The 22,692-nt window shown below is 34.6% G+C and overlaps 1 protein-coding gene across 1 annotated transcript in view; it reads left to right on the forward strand.

The window, feature by feature from the left end:
* The window catches only part of HCRTR2 (hypocretin receptor 2), a 30,889-nt gene extending 11,480 nt beyond the window's left edge, over window positions 1–19,409 (forward strand). Inside the window, exons 2-8 of the mRNA XM_010222409.2 lie at window positions 2,243–2,421; window positions 3,652–3,895; window positions 10,858–10,973; window positions 15,467–15,687; window positions 17,074–17,195; window positions 18,212–18,412; window positions 18,860–19,409. Of these exons, the coding sequence (XP_010220711.1) occupies window positions 2,243–2,421; window positions 3,652–3,895; window positions 10,858–10,973; window positions 15,467–15,687; window positions 17,074–17,195; window positions 18,212–18,412; window positions 18,860–19,053 (1,277 nt within the window). The 3' untranslated portion in view covers window positions 19,054–19,409. The remainder of the gene's footprint in view (window positions 1–2,242; window positions 2,422–3,651; window positions 3,896–10,857; window positions 10,974–15,466; window positions 15,688–17,073; window positions 17,196–18,211; window positions 18,413–18,859) is intronic.
* Window positions 19,410–22,692: the final 3,283 nt, after the last annotated feature.

The raw sequence follows: 22,692 nt of genomic DNA on the forward strand, positions 1-22,692 counted from the left end.
GCAAATTGAAAGCAACACTTCAACCAGCAGAGGGCAATGAGTTGGGGGAAAAAAAGTCTGATGGTCATTTAATTTTTTTTTTCTCTTCACAGGTTTTTATAACAGTCTCTCTTACACATATTGATTATATGTATATTTTCATGCAACAAATTGCTGGGAGATTTCTTAAGTACTATGGTAGCTTACAGATGCATAAATTAAGATGCTATTGCATTAAGCACCATACAAAGAGAGGATGAAAAATGGTCTATGCTGCAAAGAACTTATCAGGTCAAAAGGGGAAACAGAGAAACCTAAAGTAACAAAGCCTGTTACCTATGCTTGTACATTAATTTTCTTCCAACTTTTAGATTCCTCTTTCCTCTTTAAACTAAAATTCAAAAGAACTTAGAGCTGCTTTCTATCTTACTTCTCCCTGAGTGGCAAGGGGTACAGTCTTTTATATTTCTTTAGCCAATAGCCTTAGCCATTGTTGTAAGCTATAACTTAGTAGTAGTAGTAGTCCCTTGCACCAAGTAAAAATGGTGAAGCCTTGAATGGTTATTTTGTAGCTATCATGTGATGCTATGCATATAATTACTTCATTAGGCTAAGTAAAACACCCAGATGATCAGTAAAGACGATTAATATAGTATTTCCTTTATGCTTTGATTTATAGGCACTGCCTTTAGGCTGTTTGAGGCCACAGCTAAAAAGATCTGAAATTCTGTATCCACAAAAAACACAATAGAAGAGATAAAAGATGTGACAAATTTTCTCCAAAAGCAATCCGAAGACAGGAAAGAACCTTTCAGGGGAATTTGACTTGAATTTACAATAGCAAGACAGATGCATATCAAAGATTAAATTTAAGCAAGCTATATTTTGATATCCTGATTTTGCTTCAAAGTCTGCACAGTTTGGAAGACAAGAAGAGTATCTATTGTAACACAGCAGAATTTTAGATGAAACTTGGAAGACTACATCCTAAAAGGGTACTTGAGAAGATCAGCTTCTCTTAGAGAAAGACACCTAGTCCCTTTCTACTTTCCCTAAATTATTCCTATATGTTAAAATTTAGCCTTCAAGAGGAATGTTCCAGTTTTAGCTCCTAATAAAGCTTTAGGAATGTTTTGAGTCAGTATTGCACTAATTTTGGGCAAGGCACTCTGACAATTAGGTTGTGATCCAATTTGAGGAACATCCAGAAAATAACAAGGATGGCTGCAACAGTTCTGAAAATGATTAGCAGTAAAAGGTGAAGATATCTGAAGAGATGACTGGGAAGAGATATGATAACAATCTTCACATATGTGAAACATTTCCTTAGGGCAAAACTGCTCTTTATTGCCATCTGTATCCAAAAAAAAAAAAAAAAAAAAAAAAAAAGGCAGCAAGGAGGAGATTAGGAATAGAAAAACTTTTTTTTTTCTTTTTTTAATAGGGAGGATTGTTAAACACTGGAACAGAGAGACATGAAAACTTCCCCAGTAACAGATTTTAAATAATGAACTTGCCAAGAATGTCTTAGAGGTTAGTCTTACTGCAGTTGTGCTGGTCTAAAGACTTAGGCGACACAGGATTTGTGGGGTGAAGTAATATATTTTATTATATCTTCTGATACAGCTAGAAGATGGACTTAAGCTTTCAGGCACACCATCCTTCTTAGGATCTGAAGGTCTTAGGAAGAAGTCCTGGTCTTAACATATTATGTGCCTTAAAGTCTGTCTATTTTTTCCATCTGTGTTAGTTTAATCAGAGAATGGTTTAGCTCTGATTCTATTTTAGATTTGGACAATCTCCTGAACAGCCTTCTCATTCTCTTCTGGAGTGTTCTGTGATTTGCTTCATATATCTAAATTAAGCCCTGAAAGATTACTGAGACTTTGAATTGTCTTCCAGATTACTTGATGAAAGAATCACTGTTTAAAGAAGAATCTTTGATGTACAATGAATTGTATTGTTTTCTTACAAGAAGTATTGTGGTATTTCAGGAGAATTTTGTGGATGATTTTTTAAAGTGTTTTTAGTGTTTGAAATTCTGAAAATTTGAAAGCTACCTGTTGCTTTTAATCACAATAGTCATGTCATATCTCTCCATTTACTTTCTTGTATTTCCTTTAACACAAAACATTAAACTACATATTCAAGAATTCTTTATTAAACTAAGGACATATTTCCTTAATTCCAGAATGCAATTGTTTTCCTGTGGAAGCATCACCGAGGTTACTCACAGCACACTAATTTTTCTTTTCAAACTCAGTTTGTATTGCAGTGTGGAAGAATCATCACATGCGGACAGTTACCAACTATTTCATAGTAAATCTGTCCCTGGCTGACATTCTGGTCACAATTACCTGTCTTCCAGCGACTTTAGTAGTGGACATCACAGAAACTTGGTTCTTTGGACAGCTGCTCTGCAAAGTGATTCCCTACTTTCAGGTATTGTATTGCTGTGTTTGCACACACATTGTTATTGCTATAAAAAAGAACAAAATAATATTCCAACTGAGATTATGTGATAGAAGCTTGTCTCCACTAGAGCAGATACCTCAGGATACCTGCATAGAGCTGAAGGACTGTTCCACTCATAAATTATGTGTTTATGCTTAATAAATATTGTTCTTGGTGCAATTGATTGGTAAACCCACCTAATTCAGAATGCGTATAAGCTAATAAAACATATATAAATAGAATTTCAGGAACATATAGTAAGTGCCCATGACAGAGAATCAAGACCCTAAAGAACTGTGAACTAAGTTTATACTTATCATCATGCACTGGGATTTGATCACTTTGTGTCCCTTAAGCAATTTGTGACACTGCTCATTTATTATCAGTGGACTTACTTCTGAGAACATTTCCATCAAAATGACTGGCACTTTTTCTAAATAAATCTGATTAGATGAACAGACTGCCCATACTAGATTGACAAATCTTTTGGTCTTTCAGTCGTTATAAATCAAAACAATTCAGCAGAATTCTGAATATATATTTAATATTTTTTATGGATACAGTATGGATATATGGATACAATATGGATATGTGCAGGCTGAAGAATCACATTGTCAAGGAGAATCATTCTCCAACAAGTATATCCTCTGCTGGATTGAATCAAAATCACAAACTTTCATACTCTCCTTTCTAGTGGAATAAAATCTGAAGAGAAAGTAAAATGATTGCCTAATGTACAAAGTGAAAAACAAAAACCGAAGTCATGGATCATTTCCTATGCTGAATAGAAGTGTAAAATGACCCCTCTTCCATTGAAAACTGGTATCTGAGTTTAGCATAGAAAGATATTTTACAAAGAAAATGCAAGAATCTGATTAGTGGCTGTAGCTTTTTTAAGTAATTTTTTGTAAATTCTAAGTTACGTAATTTTATTCTTAAAGTATCTGACTCTGCCTAGAGCATCTGACTTTCTCAGCTTGGGTAGCACCTTAATTTGTGAATTGTCCTGTTGATTCCAGTGGGACTGCAACAGGTAAAGGTATCACAAAATAGGAGGAGATTTATATATTAGTTTGTAATTCTGTAAGAAGTATTTTAAAAAGAAGAGTTTTTCTGACAATTTCTATTTAATACTGCAAATAAAGGCCTAATTACATTGAAAATATAACTATTTTTTAAAACTCGGAGAAAGTTTATATACTATTCTCTTTTTCTTAGACAGTTTCAGTCTCTGTGTCTGTCCTAACACTGAGCTGCATTGCTTTGGATCGATGGTATGCAATTTGTCACCCTTTGATGTTTAAAAGCACAGCCAAGCGGGCAAGGAACAGCATTATAATTATCTGGATTGTGTCCTGCATCATAATGATTCCTCAAGCTATTGTTATGGAGTGCAGCAGTGTGTTCCCAGGACTAGCCAATAAAACCACCTTATTCACAGTGTGTGATGAGCACTGGGGAGGTGAGTGTGTCTTTGAAAATAAATAATGAATTTGTACTGCTGTTATGTAATAAATACATCAGGATATGTTAAAATGAAGTCAGAGTGGATAAGCATATCACAAAATGTTCTTAATTATATAATATTTCTTAGAAGTACTGCTTTTCAAATACTTTGTACATTTTTTTTCTTTTTTTTTTCTTCTGTATTGCTATGACTAAAAGTACTTGAAACCAAGTTTAAATGGATGAGGCTGTCTTGTGTCTTGACCATGTTAATGTTTCCCAAGGGTGAAAAACATTCCCACCCTTCAATGCTTATGCTTATGTAATTCTCAGTGATTGATGGACATTGCAGATAATACAAAGGCTGTATTTAGCCTTCGGAAATAACTACATACAAATAGAGCTTCCATTTACCTGGGATACTGATTTTGCTAATTGCTGATATTTGATTTAAACTTTATAGAAATGTCCTGGGACTTCAATGCAAATTATATACAACTGCAGAATTTAGAGATGGCATTAATATGAGGTAGAAGGTTAGTGTACCACTTGGATTTTATCATGGGCATTAATTAAGTAACTTAGAAGACGTAATCAGTTTCCAATGATTTAACTGATGAAGTATTATTCTGCCTATCCAGATTAACTTGTTCTAAGTTTGAATCCAAGTGTGAGAATTCCCAAAGAATGCAAGGGAGGAACTGCTTCTGTTTTGTCTGACTTCACCTAGTAAATAATGGTAGGCACCTCCTCAAATGGTTCAGAGCTGACTCTGGTGGGTCTTGGCACAACTCCAGTGCTAATAGTGCATATGAGCTACGTGCTGTGACCTTGACACTGAATGAAGTGACCACCAGTAATACCATTATTCACCCACAGGAAAATAAAATCAGGTTTGCCAAGGTGTATATAGTGGTTAATAGTCTCAAGGCAGAATAAAATACAGATTCTCTTTCAGAGCTGTCTCTCTGTAGAAAAAAATCTAGTCCTGTGAACAATTAAGATGAATTAGTTTAAGCCATTTTAAATGATTAAGGTTCTTCCATGTGCTATTCTGAAAGTTTCTACTCTGCAGGGCCCAGGGAGGGGATGAATGAGGAGAAACCAGGTGCCACATTCCCTGTTTTTCATATCCTTCATCCCAGCTGGTTCTCTGGAACAAGGGACCATTAGTTGTCTGGCAGCCATTCCAGGCAAAGATGCACTGAAAGTTTATAGGTTAATGCAAACCTTTATACTCATTGCTTCACTGTAGAGGACATGTTTATTCTTTACTTCTAATGTGCTTTTTTCATCTGTGTACAAATTCGTATCCCAGTCTGCTGCTGGAAGCTGCGGTATTTATACAACTATTTTCTTTCATAGCATTCACTCAGGGTACAATTTGTGTTCATCCATTTTGTTTGAAAACTAATTATCCATGCCTTCATCTCTTCAAGGTTAGATTTGCAGCAAAGATTCTTTTAATCGGCCCAGGAAACAACAATGATAGAAAGCTCTGGAGTTGATTAATTAGGGAATCAGAAGAGCATTTTGTCAGGAGAACACAATTCCAAAATTTCAAGATCTGTATATTCAAGATCTTTTTGATTTCCAACAGAGAAGTGTTACTTTCAAACTATACAGTCTATAGGAGGTCTGGAACTATTTTAAAATGTCTCTTGTGCCTTACTTGACTAGAATAGTTTCAGCCTTGATATGCTTGAGCTGAAGCACTTATTATATACCGATATATATATATATAAAAGCTCTCATGTGTGTTTGCAAGACTCCATCCTTCTGGATTGTATTTGTCCAAAATGCAATCTAACAATCTTCTGACTTTGTTACTATTCTTAACTCAGACCTTTGTAGAGGTGGAAAGGGGTATGACAAAGGTAAATATTTATGCATAGAATAAAGTTCTTTCTGTGTTTGGCTTCAGGAATGAAGTGCCAACACTCCAGAATTACTTTTTTTTTTTCTTAATTGATTATAAAGAGAAAATAATTTACATTAAAATTAAACATTAAAAACATTAAAAGACATGAAAATTTTCTGAAGTAAGATTTTGTTCCACTTAAAAACAACAAATCTGCTTTTATACAGGTTTTATACCTGCCTTCTCAAGTAATTACCCATTAATGATAATGCAATGCCACTTTTTATGCTGGTGCATTTTGGTTATGTGTAAAATAATAACCCTCTCTTCACTCTTTCCCATAGTAGTTTATTAGAACTTATTAGTTTATTAGAACTAATAGACTTGAGAGAAGAACTTTTCTATGTGTAAATAGGTTGCTCATATAATAGAATTTAGTAATTGTAGTGTTAGCCATGTATTAGCAGTGAGGATAATATAATACAACATAATATAATATGTTAATATCCCTTTCAAATAAAATGTCATTAGCATAAGTACTTTCCATTGAAATGAAAATGTCTTAAAACAATGAATGGGGCCAAAGCAGAGATGAGCCAGTTTTTCTACTAAGAACTTGGGTTTGAATTCAGATATATCCCCAAACAGAAGAGCAGTAAAACATGGATAAAAGGCCAATAGTTCGAAAAGCCTGATGAGGTTTGATCTCAGAAGAAGGAATAAAGAGATAATTCTTACAAAGAATAAGTTTTGTTGTTGTTGTTTCTGTTTGTGTTTTTTTCATTTTTGGATTCTGGGAAAATAACGGGTCAAAGCAAGTTAACTAGCAGGAGGTTGAAAGAAGGAAAAATTCATGTTCCTAAGTATAAGCTGCATTTGAAAAGAGAAAAGTGAAGATGTGGAAACTGCAGATACTCAAGAGACTCCAAGAAAATTCTGTAGGAGAGTCAATTTGTGGATGAGGAAAGGAATTACATTTGGGTGTTCATTGCTTTGTTTGCAGCTGCATATTATCTGAGATGTCTAAAATTAGGACACTTCTGAGGAAACCTTTGCAGAGCACTGCATTTACTTCATTTATCATCTGTCCCAAGCATGTTGAACTGTAAACTACCAAGGTGGGAGGTCTAAAATGAGTGTTTTGGAAACCTATATTAATTTGAGGAAAGCAAAGTTGTTGAAACATGAGGTACTAAGGACGAGTAACAAACAGGAAGCTGTGTCCAGGAAAGTGTCAGAGATGTCAAAGCAAGTGACACTGCTCTACCCCATGCAGACTTAGGTCCAGCTGTTACCACTAAGTCTAATGAATGGCTGGAGGAAAGTCTATTCAACACTTGACACGTGGGTTCCTTAACAATGCTCGAATAGAGGCCACCTTGAATAAGAAGAAGATTTCAAGTATGCTATTGGAGAGCTGCCAGTGACAGAAAATAGAGCAATAGTTCAGCCTAAAACAAGGGTTAATTTCTTCTTAATTGCTTCTGGTATTCCTGACATGAAATTCATCACTAGTTCTGCTTTGAGGGTTTCTTGATTTTTAGTACAGCTTAATAATATTTTATTTAGGAATACAGAAAGATCCAACATGTGACGTAGGCAGGTTCATTTAAGGAGCCAGTGTTGGCCATAGTTCTATAGAAGGCTCTGATAGTTATGTGCTGAATTTGATGATAAAGTGCCAAAATAAGACAGACATATATTGAAATGAATTCATCATGTGTCCAAGTCAGCTAACCACATTCTCCTAGAACTGTCTCATGAAAAGGGTGTTAGCCAAAGTGTGTTAGCCAACTGCTTTGTATATGATAAAAAGAATATGGAGATCATTCTTTTTCAACACTATGCAGTTGAGTAGAAACAAAGGAAAGACTTCTGTATACCATTTTCTCCTAGACTATTCATAAAATAGTAGAAAACATATTTTATTAATTCTGGAGAAAGTAACATAGCTGGAAATTGCATTATTAATATTGCATTAATATTATATATTACATGAAAGTTAATACATCCTGTTTATCAGTATTTAGCAGTTAATTCTGTAATACTAAATATTACCCGCAGTGCAGCAACAAAACAACCAACCAACCAACAAATTCTATATCTCGATACCTGGATCTTCCTTAGGTGTATATTTCAACTCTTAAACAGGCACAACGATTGTATTACATAGTGTTAGAATGTTTCAGAGTTCATATATGACCTCAAACAGGCTAATTTGAATGATACTAAGGAATCCAGAAATTCCTGTGTTCAGAATAAATGCAAGGAATGAGAACATTCAGACTACACAGTTTCAAGTGATTTGAAAATGTACAGTATAAGGCAAATATCTAGTCCCTTTTTATGCAGAAGTTAGAATATTATTAATGCTAGATTGTGCTTTGTAGTATTGAATGAATAATCCAAGCATCATCAATCCATACATCATGTTTTAAAATGTTACTTTAATATTAGCAAGCTATAACTACAGCAATGTAGGAACATAAATCAGAAGGCACTGTGCTATGCAATATGATTTTCTCTATTGTGGCCACCCATTTCCTGATATCTCTGTTCATTAGACTTCATCCTAGAAGTATATTTTCTTACCTGTCTTGCTTCTCTTTTTCACTCCAAAACCTAGCAGAGATTTACAGCTCCCTGAGACTAGGAAGCTTGGAATCTCTCCACAGATGCTCAAAAAATTTCGATATTCTTGTTTTTTCCTATTGTTATTCTTAGGGAAGCTGTTAAGAGTCAAAGAATTTCATTATGCCTCTGTGGTTTAAAGGAATATTTCATTTGCTAAGATGCATCAAAGGCTTTTGGATCGGCGTGTGTACACATGTGTGTGTGTGTCAGATTGGTGCCTATGTGTCAGGCTGGGGTGACCATGTGTCATACTGGAGTGTGTGTGTGCATGTGTGTGTGTATGCAGGGGTGCACTTAGTAAAATTCTGGCTGAATGTAAAAACCAAAGTTTCAGGCCTCTTTCTCCTTGCTCCATTGAACAGCAGGCTGGAACTGGAGCATTGTAATGAGGATAAAGCTTTAAAACAAAGTTTTAAATTTAATAATCCCTGCAGCAGACAGAGAAGGCCTGTTTCAGCATATTGATCACTTATCAGGCAGAGATCATCATACTACATGACTGGTACTGAGTAGAAATGCTAACCTCAGTTCAATCCCTGTGACCATTTGTTTTTTTTTTTTCTCCCTTTTCATCTTTTCAGGGAAACAGGAGGCAGCAACACTCATTCTTCTTAAAAAGATGATTAATGCAACTAAGAATGGTCTGTCCCTGTCCCAAAGTTTATTAAGTGACCCATGGAAGGCAATTTTTTTTTTCCTTTCTGCTTGCATGTAAGAGGATCAGAGGTTCCAGTCAGACAGCTGATATATCACCAAACCCATAGGCTGATTGATGTTCTCATTCAAGGAGCTGGGAACTTACCCAGCGGATAAATGAACAGTATCCTAAACCAGTACTTCCTCCTTCTTGCCACTGTGATTATCAAACAGCTTTAAAGCTTTACTTTGGCTTGAGAAGCTAAACAGAGTCACTCTTGTTAAAGAAAAGTTCTACAAAGTGCTTTGCCCTGGGTGGAGGAGGGACAGGTTTCCTTTGATGTTTTGCAGCTGGCACTTTCCAGGTGGCTAAACTTCAAAGGCAAATGTTAGAATCTTCCTCTAACCTGGCTCATCAGTTCTTTGTAGATAGCTAGGCTCATTTAATGTTTCTCCTTATATGGAATGCTAAACTGGAAGCCATAAACTCCAGATGGCCTTTTAAATATATACTGTCCTTCTACCTGCAAGGGGCCTGGCTGATTGCAGAGTATTGATGAGGCAGGTGGCACCTCCTTCTTGGAAAGAATGTACTCAGCTCCCTCCTTGACCTCCCGTGATCCCATTAAGTCATGTTACTCCAGTCTATCCTTAATCTCTCCACCTGTGAAGCATGAACAGCAGTATTTCCCCATCTCACAGGCTTGTTGTGAGGCTGTACTCCATGAAGTGCAAAATCATTTTGATATCATCAGCAAATATACAAACCCAAGTTATTGCCAATGATAAAGTAACTACGCAGAATGGTTGGCCTTCCCCAAGGGCATTAGCATGAGCTAGTACTTGTAGCTGTTCAGTTAAGAGTTGGTAAATTGGTTTGTCGAGGAATCTCAGAGCAAGTAAGAAGGCAAATTCTGCTCATCTGAATTGTCTGAACCCTGATCCATCGAAGTTGTCAGCTATCAGTGGCTATGTCTCTGTTACCTTTGCTAACCATGAACATGTACTAGATTTTGCTATACCAAATTTCCATTTCCCTGATACTGAAGTTTTTCTAACTGGTCAGCAGTTTCTCTTCTACTATTATAGTAGATTTGTGTAATGTCCATTCCCTTTCTGAAGCTGTTTTTAAATGATAAATTGTAACTAATATCAACATTTGGTAATGCCAGATTATGCTTGATGGTACAAAAATGAAATTAAGTGTTCCAGGTACCCACTGCATATATTCTGCTATAATCTAAAAAGGAAAAACTTAAATATAATATTCTTAAAATGATAATATATTCACAGGAGCTGACACAGCATTAGGACATCAGGATAAAAGAATCACTGTTCTTAAAGTGGAGTTCAAATCTCAGGAAATTCCCTTAGAACACTTGGTTGAATACTTGCTTTTATTTTTCTCATGCAGTTATAATAATATATTATTAAATATAGCTTGAAATTAAATTTATTTCACCACTGAAAAAAAACCCTGAAATATGTTTAAAGAAATGCCTCCTCTTCTCTCATTGAGATTCTAATATGCATGTACTTCTGTGCTGTAGTCCCTATTCTCTGTTTATGAGAGACTGTACAATTCACTCGGAGATACATAGCTGCCCTTAGAGAAGCAGAACTAAAGATAGTTACACAACCTCTTGACATATTAAAAGATGAAATGGTTAAAGTAACTGGTTAACTACCGATAGATAATAGCATGTTCTATGTTCACTGATTTGTTACAACAAAAACTTCTGTCATTTGGCTTTTTTTTTTTCAAAAATATTATTAATTTGGCTCAAAGTATTTTCAAAATGTATGTATACTTAAATATACTCTTTCTATTTAAATTCTCTTTCCAGCTGAAGTTTACCCCAAAATGTATCACACATGTTTTTTTCTGGTGACATACATGGCCCCACTGTGTCTTATGGTGTTGGCCTATTTGCAAATATTTCGAAAGCTGTGGTGTCGCCAGGTAAGTCACTTATTTTGGCTCTGCTTGCTTGCTGTTGTGACAGTGTATCTATTCTCATGTATAACTTTCTCCTTAAGTTCCAAATCATCATTTAGGTCTGAGTTACACAGATTTTTAAATCAGCATTATTACTACATTTAGGGTGCAATTCCCTGGGTTAAAAACTGAGATGCATTCAGAAATGAAGGCAGTCAATCTACCTTGCTCAGCTCTGTGTGAGATTTCTGAGAAAGAGATAAAGAGAGGAAAAGTGTACAGGAGCCTTAATTTTAAGGAGAAGAAAGATCTCTTCCATTCTATTTGAAATGCTTGATGAAAGACAGACATAGGTGAACTTATATGGTGATTTTACAGTGCTAGAATATCCTGTAGCAGTTAGAAGTTAGGATTATCTTTCCCATTTTGTTAGCAGTCTCTTCAATTTTATTTTTCATTTTATAATGTACCAATTTTATAGTGAGTCCAATATAAACAAAAGTAGGACTTGAAAGTAAAGCTATCAGAGCTGTGAAATTGGAATTTTCTGCTATGAACCTGGATATTATCTGTCATGTTTGATGTGAATTACGACAAATAATTGCAATAGTTTCCAGTGTGAATATATAATTTCTCAAACTTCAAATTAGAAAAACAGGTCAGAAAAAAAATTACAAAATCCGAACAACAAACAAGCAATCAACTCACAAGGGACATTTGAATTGAAGTAACAAAAATGATGTGAATTGTTTTCAGAAACATTTTTCCAACAATAGCATTTCCAAGTGGTTTTAGCTTGCTTCAGACTCATTTCCTGGGTGCAAGCAGTGCTGTAATCAATTATGCATTAGTGCTTAGTTCCATCTGATATCTACTGCTTTGCCCAGGATTTATTGACATCTATAGCCCCACTATTTGTCATTCTATAAAGGCCAATAAATTCATCTTGTTGAGGATATGATGCAAGATATTCCCTGTCCTCTCAAACAGCTCTAACTATCATTTACATCAAGATATGAACACATTTTTTTTTTCACCATTATTTTTGATACTGTCTGAATTTGAGGCTGTCCTATGCTGGGCATAATACAGAAGCACCACATCAGAAGCATGTTCTGTACAGTTCAATTTAATCCTTTAGAGAAATCACAAGTATAGTTTTGATTTCCAAGTATATGTATGTTAGTATATTTAAATACGTCACAAAACACGTATTTCATGTAAATAATGAAAATGTATGAAGAAACAAAACTAAGTCATTTTTGATATCATCTGTTCATCATAATAGCAGTTATTTTCATTTCACATCATATTAAGGTTAAATGAAAATTCTTTTATTATTATTATTATTATTATTATACGTGTTTTGAATTCTTTACATTCATAAGATTTTATGTTAACATGATCTTATTATATAATTTAACCTTTGCAATCAGAATGGGCCCTATTCACCAGGAATTATAAAAAATGCTTAGCACTGTTAGTTTTGAAACTAAGTTCAGTCTGACACAGATTTAGTACGTTTTATGTTGTTGAATAATTAGCTATTTTTTTGTCCTGTAGGTCCCAATGAGCTTATCACTATCATCCTTCTCTTCTGTGCAATCCACCTATTATCTCTAACCATTAATAAAGATACTGTAAAACAATCATTCTTAACATGTGTGTGGTCTGAAATTTGCTAGTTAAGATTCAGAGTAGAAAAGTCTGTGAACTAACCTGTTTTGTTTTTTAACCCCACTCATATTATTTGGCCTAATTCAAGATATTATCCATATACATCTTGCCTGATGAAAAATAAGGTTAAGCTGATTCTTACACATTTTTTTTTCCAGTGACAAAAGGCAACTGCTACTACAGCCTTAAAGCTGTCAATGATGGAAAATTACAGGTGCCTGTTTTCCTAGTGTGATGATAGCACTAAGGGGCTGCACTAAGTGAAATTAAAACCACTTCACATTTATTAAAAACTGTGACTTGGCTTCAGTTATCAAGTATTTTTCTAAGTGAAACAGGTACGCTGTAGTCAGTCATGTAGAGCAAGTGAATACAGGGGTCTACAAGTATTCTTTAATGATTACTTTAATTAAGAAATCATGCTGTTTACCACAACTTTAGTTAAATGTGGTGATTCTCTTGTGAGCTACAAAGAACCTTCCAGATGTATGCAAAAAGCTAAACGGTGTAAACAGCAAAATCTTTCCATACCTTACAGTTTTTCTAAAGGTTATTTTTTAAAATGGAATATCTTGTGCACGCAAATTTTCAGGTGACTAAATATAAGACGGGTTCACAAGCCTACCATAGTTTGTGCACTAACTATTACAATTAATGGCTATGTCGTTTGAGAAGGTGTTTTTATAAAAGCATAACAACATTTGAACAAATACGACTGAATAAATCTTATGATAAAGTATTGATACATAGTTTCTATACTATCTAGTTGCATACTATGTACTTGTGTATATTGTATTTACATTAAAGTCTTTTTATATTAATAAGCAGGAACCTGCTCCTTTTTATTTTGGCAGGTGAAATATATCCATGCAATCTTTGGAAGCTGTTGTTATGTTTGGAGAGCTTTTCTTTGTTCTTCAGTAAATTCTTTGATAATGTTTTCAAGGGTCAGAGGAAGGGTACATAAATTGTGGCTTTTAATACTTGTTAGGACACAACTAATGAGTTTTTGTGAATTATTGGCATTATACAAATTCTACATAACTATTCCTATAATTGATTCAGCAGAAAAAGCAAAGTATACTTTATGCTGGAAAGTGTCTACTTGCTAGGATACATTTGTATATTTACACACACGTCCCTGGAAATGTATCTGTGCACACACATATGTAAACACACATGCCTGTGAGGTGTTACATTTCTTAGATGGCACCGCTTCAGACAGCTTCTGTGGATTTTTTTTCTGTATGAAATTCTTGCTGTAGTATTGCTTCCTGAACTCTAAGTAGCAAAGTCCAGTTATTTGACAAGTAAAGACAGAGGAGAAAAGGATTTTGTAGAAATAGTCTCCATGCAATCTTCTGCAAGATCCAGCAATTTGATGTACAGTACAGTGAGTTCATACATTGTATCACAAACCCTACTTTTAATCACATCTTGTTATTAAAGACTGCTTGAATAGCAGGTAAGACCTTTCTATCTGCACAATAACATACAAGCAATGTATGTGGTCATGTCAAAAATTTCTGTAGAAAGTCATGTACAGTCTTGAGCTACAATTCTTTTACCTTTCATATGAGCTGCACCTAGTTACTAAAAATGTTTAGCAGAAAATTCACAAAAAGTGAATCTTTGACATAATGAAGAGGGCAAGTTGAGGACAGATTTGGTCAATCTTGTCACTTCTATCTCCTTTTCTGATCAGTTCTTGCTACAAATATGTAACTCACTGTGACTAAAAAGGAAGAAGAATTTTGAAATTAGAAGACCAGAATACCAAAACGCTCCTGAGAGTGCAGAATCAGAATCTTATAAAGTGTGTTATAGTGGGTCATGGAAAAGACACGCTACAGTAATATACCCCCTAATTAAGTAAGAAAAGTCTCCTGGAATAGAACAACAAGGTTTAGATATGAAAGATACAAAATGGACGTTGCTGATTTCAGCTGAGTGAGTGGCGTTAATCAGTAGAAATGTTAAGGTGCTTGGTTTTGGATCCTTAAACACTCTGGTAAAAATGAATTTTATTTTGTGTCCCCATGCTGTATTTCATTGACTACCTGCTCATCTAAACAGAACTTCACCAAGACGTTCCTTTTTTTTTTTTTTTCCTAAGTAGTAGCCTTGGTGCAGCAACTATCCACAGCAAAGAGTCTTTGGCTAACCTTCCTCTCTCTATGCCCTTGCACTCTTCCATAATTCCCACTCTATTTGTCATTGTATATACATTCAGTTCAAAGACTTTTGCAAGGGTATCCATATTTTATCTATGACTTCTTTATCTGCTTCATTGTCACTTAAGCTGCATATTTGAAAATTTTACAATATTAAGGGCCATGTAGGCTTCAAATCCTTGTTTTCTCATGACTGAAAAGTCATGTCAAATTTAGTCAAATTTAGTCAAATTTAGTCAAATTTAGTCAAATTTTAGTCAAAAGTCAAATTTAGTATCTTAAATTAGCAGCATATTAGTAGGAGATTCTGTATAATAGGATACTCTGTTATAGAAGAAAACATTTAATGTAGAACTTCATAGCAGAATAAATTTAGAGGAGTAGTTTGTAAGTGTGACAGTCTGAACATGGGAAGTGTGTGGGAAGTGAAGATATCTTTTACCATATCAATTGATATATGTATAAAGCACCAATTTTTGTGCACTGCTTCAAGTGTGTCTGAAAGCTGTTTTGCTTCTCCCAGCTGCATCAATTAATAATAATAAAAACTTCTCCCTATAAGTTTATCTTGTACATGTCAGTATGTCTATTTTTCTTGCTATAGCTACCTAAAGTGTTTCACAAAGTGCCAATAAAAATAATAACTTACGGTATTTCTTTTTTTAGATACCAGGAACTTCTTCTGTTGTTCAGAAAAAATGGAAACCTCTGCAGTCCTCAGCACTGCCCCGAGGGACGGGACAATCAACAAAGTCAAAGATTAGTGCTGTGGCAGCTGAAATAAAACAGATTCGTGCAAGAAGGAAAACAGCACGTATGCTAATGGTTGTCCTCCTGGTTTTTGCACTTTGCTATTTACCAATTAGCATCCTCAATGTTTTAAAAAGGTAAAAACCTTGAACACTTTGTAAAGCTCTTTGCTAAGAACAATTCTCTGTAGTGTTATTCCTTTTATTCTGACAGCTGCTTTGAAGAGAAAGCCTAGGTTTCATGATAAAGAAACTGAAAATGTACATAAAGTTGCAAAAATAATAAACAGCTAACCTATCTGTACCACAGAAATTGAAGGCAAGATTACAGAATTCCTGTTAGCAAGCTCTGATTCATGAAAATGGTGTATCCTACCCTCACATTGTTTCCTTTGTCATCTACATGGGATTACAGCTTGTTTGCTGTAAATACACACATGCAGACCTACACCACCTAAAGTTTAGTGGGAGACCGTAGCGTTGTGATATGGCCTGAGAAATACAGTTTTCTGACCAAAGCTTCACCGTACACACTAGTGAGATCTTAGGTTAATCATTCAATTTGTATTTGAAGCTGTTTTTTACATTTTTACCTTTTTCTCTTGTTGTATTGGGACAGAAAGCTGTTTGCATGCAGTTTTATATATATATATATTTTTTATACAGTGCTTAGCAGTCTGAGGCCTTGATATATCTTTAGAGACTTTTGGAATACATGTTTTGGAAAACAATGAAATGAAGCATAACTTGCTGTTTTGAGACAATTTGTTAATTTCTGGGAAATTGTGGTTGTGGTTGAGAAACTTTTTTTAAAGGAATAATTCCAAATTGGACATGGAGACTTAAATATATTCCACGCAATTCTGACACTTTTCTGAGGCAAAATTTAAGTGCTTCTTCATCCTCGGGTCCCTTGGTATGTGAAGCAGGGAGGGAGATGTATTTCTAGCAGGCAATTCAGGTCATGTATGAGCAGAACCACTATCTGCAGAGGCCGCATAGGCTACTGCAGGAGTCTAGGCCCCTACTTAAACTTTCACTTAATCAGCAGAAGTTAGGCATAAGGATTCGGAACAAAACAGATTTTCTGAAAGACAAAAGCTGCTACCATGGTCTCTCTACCTCATTTTTAGGTCAGTTTAATGCCATCCTAATTCCACAAAATGCTGTATACTGAAAACTAGGCCCAGAGTTAGAAAGTACAATGACAGGAATAAGGCGAAAGCAAAAAGCAACTTCCTAACCTACCAATCATTTATTTAAGCTATGTAGATGAAAAATCATGCCTCTGCTCCCCTACAAAGGGAAATGCTTATGGTCTCAATGTACAAAACCATTAAGAAAAGAGGCTGATAAATGGGAAGAGGTCTTTTTTCTTTCAACAAAGCCAACTGTGTTGAACGAGCCTTTCTGATATTGCAAATAAGTCACCTGGGATAAAAGTAGACTTGAAGTTATGTTTGACTTCTTCTTATATGCTTTCTAATTTTGCCATCTTTCAGGTTTGTTTTTCTTTTCCCTTAGGGTATTTGGGATGTTTAATCATGCTGATGACAGAGAAACTGTATATGCCTGGTTCACATTTTCACACTGGCTTGTATATGCAAACAGTGCAGCCAATCCTATTATTTATAACTTCCTCAGTGGTAAGTTGCAATCATCTAAAATTCAAGTTTAATGTAACACTGAAATGTAATGAGCCACAGCAAAGATTAATGCTGTGTAACACCAGTATAGCTCCCCCAGTGAGAACTATATCCTATTTTGGGGAGAAGTTGCCGCACATATACCGTTGCTTTCAGACTATGTACATTTAAACAAAATAACAGTGCCAGAGCATGGGTCAAATGGCTTGAGTTTCACTGTCCATACCATTAATTCATTAGAAAAGTCCCTGACATGCAGGCTATGAGGGTCTAATAGTATGAACATGGACAAGGGGTGCTAATTAGGTTCCAGGCCAAAAAAAAAAACCCCAAAAAACAAAAAAAACCCACAGGATGCTATTTAGTTTACTAGTATGATTTGTCTTCATTTAGATTTGCCTTATTTGTCTTATTTGATTTTATTTGGAGAGCAGAATCAGGACCTAAACTGGTCCTATGTAGTTCTTTGGCTTTTGTTTTTGTTTTGTTTGTTTGTTTTTGTTTTGTTTTGTGAGTAGTATGAGAATGATGTGAACAGCACACTCCAAGCTCTAAAAGAAGACTAATGGGTTATCATACATTTTGAATTTTCTTTTAAATGTACTAAAGGTGAAAAACAAATTAGTCATGACCTCTCACTTGGATGTCAAATAAAGATTCATCCATTTAAGCTTACCAGTGCTTAACCATTTGCTTTTACTAGGTGTCATTAATCAAACAAACATCATACAGAGTAACTTCAGAAGTCATTGTAGCTTGTTCTGTCTAGCCAAGAATAATATCCAATTCATACTGTATCTCACATACATTTTTTTTGAAGGCTTTATCTTTTCTGATTTTCCCTAAGCTCTTGAAATTGGGACTTCCTACATCAGCGACATTAGAAGGACATTTCCATATTCTGGGTTAATTTTGCATTAGATAACTGTTTTATTTTCTAATCTATTAACTTTGTCAAAACATTTTTTATGACATAATGTTTTCATGAGTCTTTTTTTTTTTTTTTTGATTGACAGGGAAATTTAGAGAAGAATTTAAGGCAGCATTTTCTTGTTGCTTCTTTGGTATTCGCCATAACCATGACGACCGGCTTACCAGAGGTCGTGCCAGTACAGAGAGTCGAAAATCCTTGACCACACAGATCAGCAATTTTGATAATGCTTCAAAACTTTCAGAACATGTTGTGTTGACCAACATAAACACAATTCCAGCAAATGGTACTCCACTGGTTGTATACTTGTCTCTACGTCTTTTGGTGCTATGTGACAGTAGATGATATTTTACTCTATACCCAATATCTGTCATCATTCTCTTTTTTGGGTCTGCCCTGTATTGACTTGCACACAAAAACCTGTATTTCACTGTAGCATCTGGATCAGGAACTATAAACTATTTAAGAAAGGGGAATTGAATAAGTAATACAGTATGTTTAAAATGTTTACTAATAAGAAAAATAAGATTTATTTACTGGAAATCCCCTTAGGCTCCAGTCAAGGAATCTTTGCTGAAAATTCACACATGCAATTTGGTACATTTTCTGGTAGATATTTTTGTTAGTAGATCATCTTTATACAGTTAGAGGACAGCACCAGTCACAGGGTGAGTCAGTCAGCTACCTGTTCCAAGAAATAAAATCACCTTAAAAACTATATTTTATGTTACAGGTATCACAGCTACACTGAGCCCATTGAAATCAGTGGAACTTCATCTCCACATACCAGGGATGAGTATGACTTCAAATTTAGATGAAGCAGCAAGAGTTTCTGCAGAAGACACTGGCACAGTGGAGAATGCCAAGTGGGACAAATTAATCCCTAACAAAACTAAACTTACCTCAATGGAATTACAGCAAGGCTGACTTTTGCCAAATACTTTTAAGATCACCTGAAAATGACATATTTTTAACTGTGTTGCAGACCACAGCAACAGGATAAAGGGATTCCTTCAGAACAACTGCCTCTTCTTTTTCTTCTCAGTCTTACGGAAACCTACTTACCTCAGTATGAGCTAAAGAACACATCTTTACAAGTCTTTTTAAGGATTGAATTGTACCATACTTTGTAAATATTGTAGATATTTATTTTTATACATTTTAGATGCTGTGGAATGTTCTAATTTGTATCATACAAAGAACTGTAATCATTTGAAAGCAGTCTCAAACATCATCTATTTATATCCTGTTTCTATTAATGAGCGACTTATTTGCAAGGAATGCTTACTTATGCACTAGTGATATTCTGGAATTATTTTACACTTCTTCTCCTGCTATTTCACTTGCAGTAAATTCTCTGTTTGCTATAGAAGTTTCCCTTCAGATTGATTTTGTGATATTCCAGGTTACTTCACTAAGCACAGACATGACTCAGATTCAAACTCAAATTGCTGAAAGTCACACATGTTTTCATAATATTGTACTAAATTACTATTTTTTTTCCTTCAGACTGGAGTGCCTAAAAACTATCTATTTAAGTAAAACTTATGTGATACTCAAAGGTGCTATAAGCTCTGAATTCCTACTCAGGCCAATAGGAATAATAAGTGTCAGCACCCCTGAAGAACAGGACACTAATTTTGGTGGCTCATTTTAGTCCATAATGTTCACAAGTGTTGTTCTAGAAGATCTCTGAGGGTTGTTAAAATAGACAACATTAGTTATTTTGCATTTTCTATCTCTCAGCTGTCATTTATTACTAGTGATCCAAAAAATTAAGAGATTAGTTTGCCAAGATAGTATTGAATGTTCAACAAAATAATAAAATATTTCTCTCCAGGAATGTGAAGAAGATATTTCATTGGACTGCTAGATCAAGTACTCACATATTCATTCTCCTTTCATGGGACAAGCTCCCTGGCCTGGGGCTTCCTGCTATATATTGTAGTTTTCCTTCTTAAATGGGAGAAGATGATGCTGGAGACTTAAACTGCTGGAGGACCATGGCCTGCTGGTTAGATAGAGGCTAATTTAGAAGGACCTAAGCTACAGTCCTGATGTGACCCTGTTCTTAATTCTTGCATTTCAGATAAGATTCCACTTTTTTTTTTTTTTTTCAATGAGAAGAGTAAAATGGGAGGGAGGACTTATTTTTCAGTAAAAAATCGAACTCTTGACATAGGACTTTTTCATATGGTCACATTTTGTTGAAAAAAAATAATTTTTCATAGACAAGATGTTATTGACTAACCTATGTAAATATTTTTCTAGGATTTACTTTGACGTAAGCCATGTCATGCAATGTTCTGTCTACCATGAGAGCTATAGTTTTATAAACTGCATAATCACTTTATGCTTTAGCCTTCTCTGTTACTTGTTTTATTAGACATTGTTATAATTTACACTGACATAAAATGAGATAAAAATCTCAAATTGTTTGTATATTAGAGCTCTCTTTTTGTAGTAAATGAATAAGGAGACATACCTAAATGGAAATGGTATCTAAATATCAAATAAAAGCATAGGAATTATTCCTGTATTCCTATGTACAAACTTAATTTTCAAGTATAGCTATTCACTGTTATTTAAGGAATTCTTTTACTTCGTCTCTTCTATGAAAAGAAAATCCAAATAATTGTGGGAATGATAGTTTTAGACTGTATAGAACAAGATATTATTTTTTCTATGTAATTTGAAATGGTCAGAAAAGGAATTGCTGAATTAAAATACAATAAAAAGAGAAGATTGGAATTTAGAAAGTCTTTTTTTTTTCTGTTTTGATATAAGCGAATAAAAGCTAACATAGTAATCGAACTGCAAATGATATTCATCAATCTTTTAATAATAATCATATGAAATGCTCCCCCTACCACTGTTGAAAAGTATGGTAAAGGAATTCTACAAAGCTATACTTTCATTTCAAAAAAATGTATTTCTAACCTTTTGTGGAAGAGAGAGAGCAAGCATGTAAAGTAATGTATGTAAAAAGTCAATGATTATGTAGAAAACTTTGTCAGCATGACAGGGGAGTATGCACATTTATCAAACATACAAGGTTCACCAGTGATTTTGGAGAAGCCAGAAAGATTATCATGCCTTGTGAGGCATGTTACCCCAACCCATGCGAGAAGACTAGGTTTGTTTGCTGCTCCCTTAATGCAAATTGTATAAATTGTGTTAATTATATATGAAATAAGAATATAATCAAAAGTCACTGGCACCTTTTGACTCCTGCAGATGTTCTGTGACAGGATAGAAAAGGAAGTTCTGACCTTAATGATCTCTTTTTTCGTGTGTTCTTTATTTTCACTTATATCCCCAAGAATAAAATATTCCAAAATTCTGGAAATTATTTTAGACATAAATTTAACCAAATAATGCTTTGTGTGTGTGTGTGTTCATGTGTGTATAGACCATAAGAGATGAGAATTTTTAATTGACACATGAATTTGATCTTGTTCTGGTCAAAATGTTATTGCTTAAAGAGAGATGTGGATGTAAAAATCTGTCATTTACTTGTGTGAATTAAGGGTGATTTTTCACAACTTATGCTGTCTTTTACTCCAGACAGCGGTCTTTTCTTTGGAAACATCCAAATATTAGAATACATTTAAAATACCAATCAGGTGCATTTATTTTTCAATGAAAGCCATCATAGGAAATTTTCTGTAAAGATAAACCAATGATTGAAATGAAAAATGTAGAACAGAACAGTGATAATAATGCAGACCAAAATGAATCTAAGACAGAACTGAGACTTTGAGTTCATTACCTTTTGCTGGTGGGAAAAAGTTAAGCATCTTAAAGAAATTTTGGTCAGATGGAAAAAAAAAACGAATTAAGTTTTGATGCAGCTGGAAGGGAGGGTGGCTGACAAGGTCACATCTACATTACAAGACTTGGCCAATCATCAAAAAGAAGCAGCTGATTAATGCATATTTCTTACCCATGTTGAATCACAATCTATTACTGCATATTACAGTGGAATTAGGCAAAAATACCTTTAGCCATCCAACCTAAATTTTATCTCCCAGCTTAAATGACACTCAGCTACTCCTTTCATCTTTTTTTCCCCTTTTTTTCTGTTTGGTTTATTGGATGAAGTAGTACTTTATTTTAATGAACATGCTTTCAGTGAATGACAAGCTTTTAACATGTTGAAACTGAGAGCTTTAATAAAATATATAATAATTCATCTAAGGTAAAATCTAAGTTAAAAATGAAGAAATTAAATGTAAACTTAAGTTTTCCTGGGGTAAACAGAAAATAGGCAAAATCTTAACTTCATTCAAGTTCTGTTGTGACAATGGGGAAACAATTTCATCCATTGCATCTCTATCCCTACTAGACATTCAAAAAGCTTTATGATGCCTTTTTACTCTCAGGAATCAAGGACCAAGTCCAAATAAAAATACTCCATAAGGAGTAAACAGATTGCCAACCAAGACTCAGGAGTGTATGGAGGAATGAGCACCTATTGTTTACTCCTTTCAGCGCAAGAATTAGAGGGGATCCAAAGAATCAAGCAGGTCGCACATTCAGAACAAAGTGTTCGTACGTAGGCAC

The sequence above is a fragment of the Tinamus guttatus genome, unplaced genomic scaffold (assembly GCF_059628265.1).
Source record: "Tinamus guttatus ecotype Peru unplaced genomic scaffold, ASM5962826v1 Tinamus_guttatus_pri_ptg000383l, whole genome shotgun sequence".
NCBI lineage: Eukaryota > Metazoa > Chordata > Aves > Tinamiformes > Tinamidae > Tinamus > Tinamus guttatus.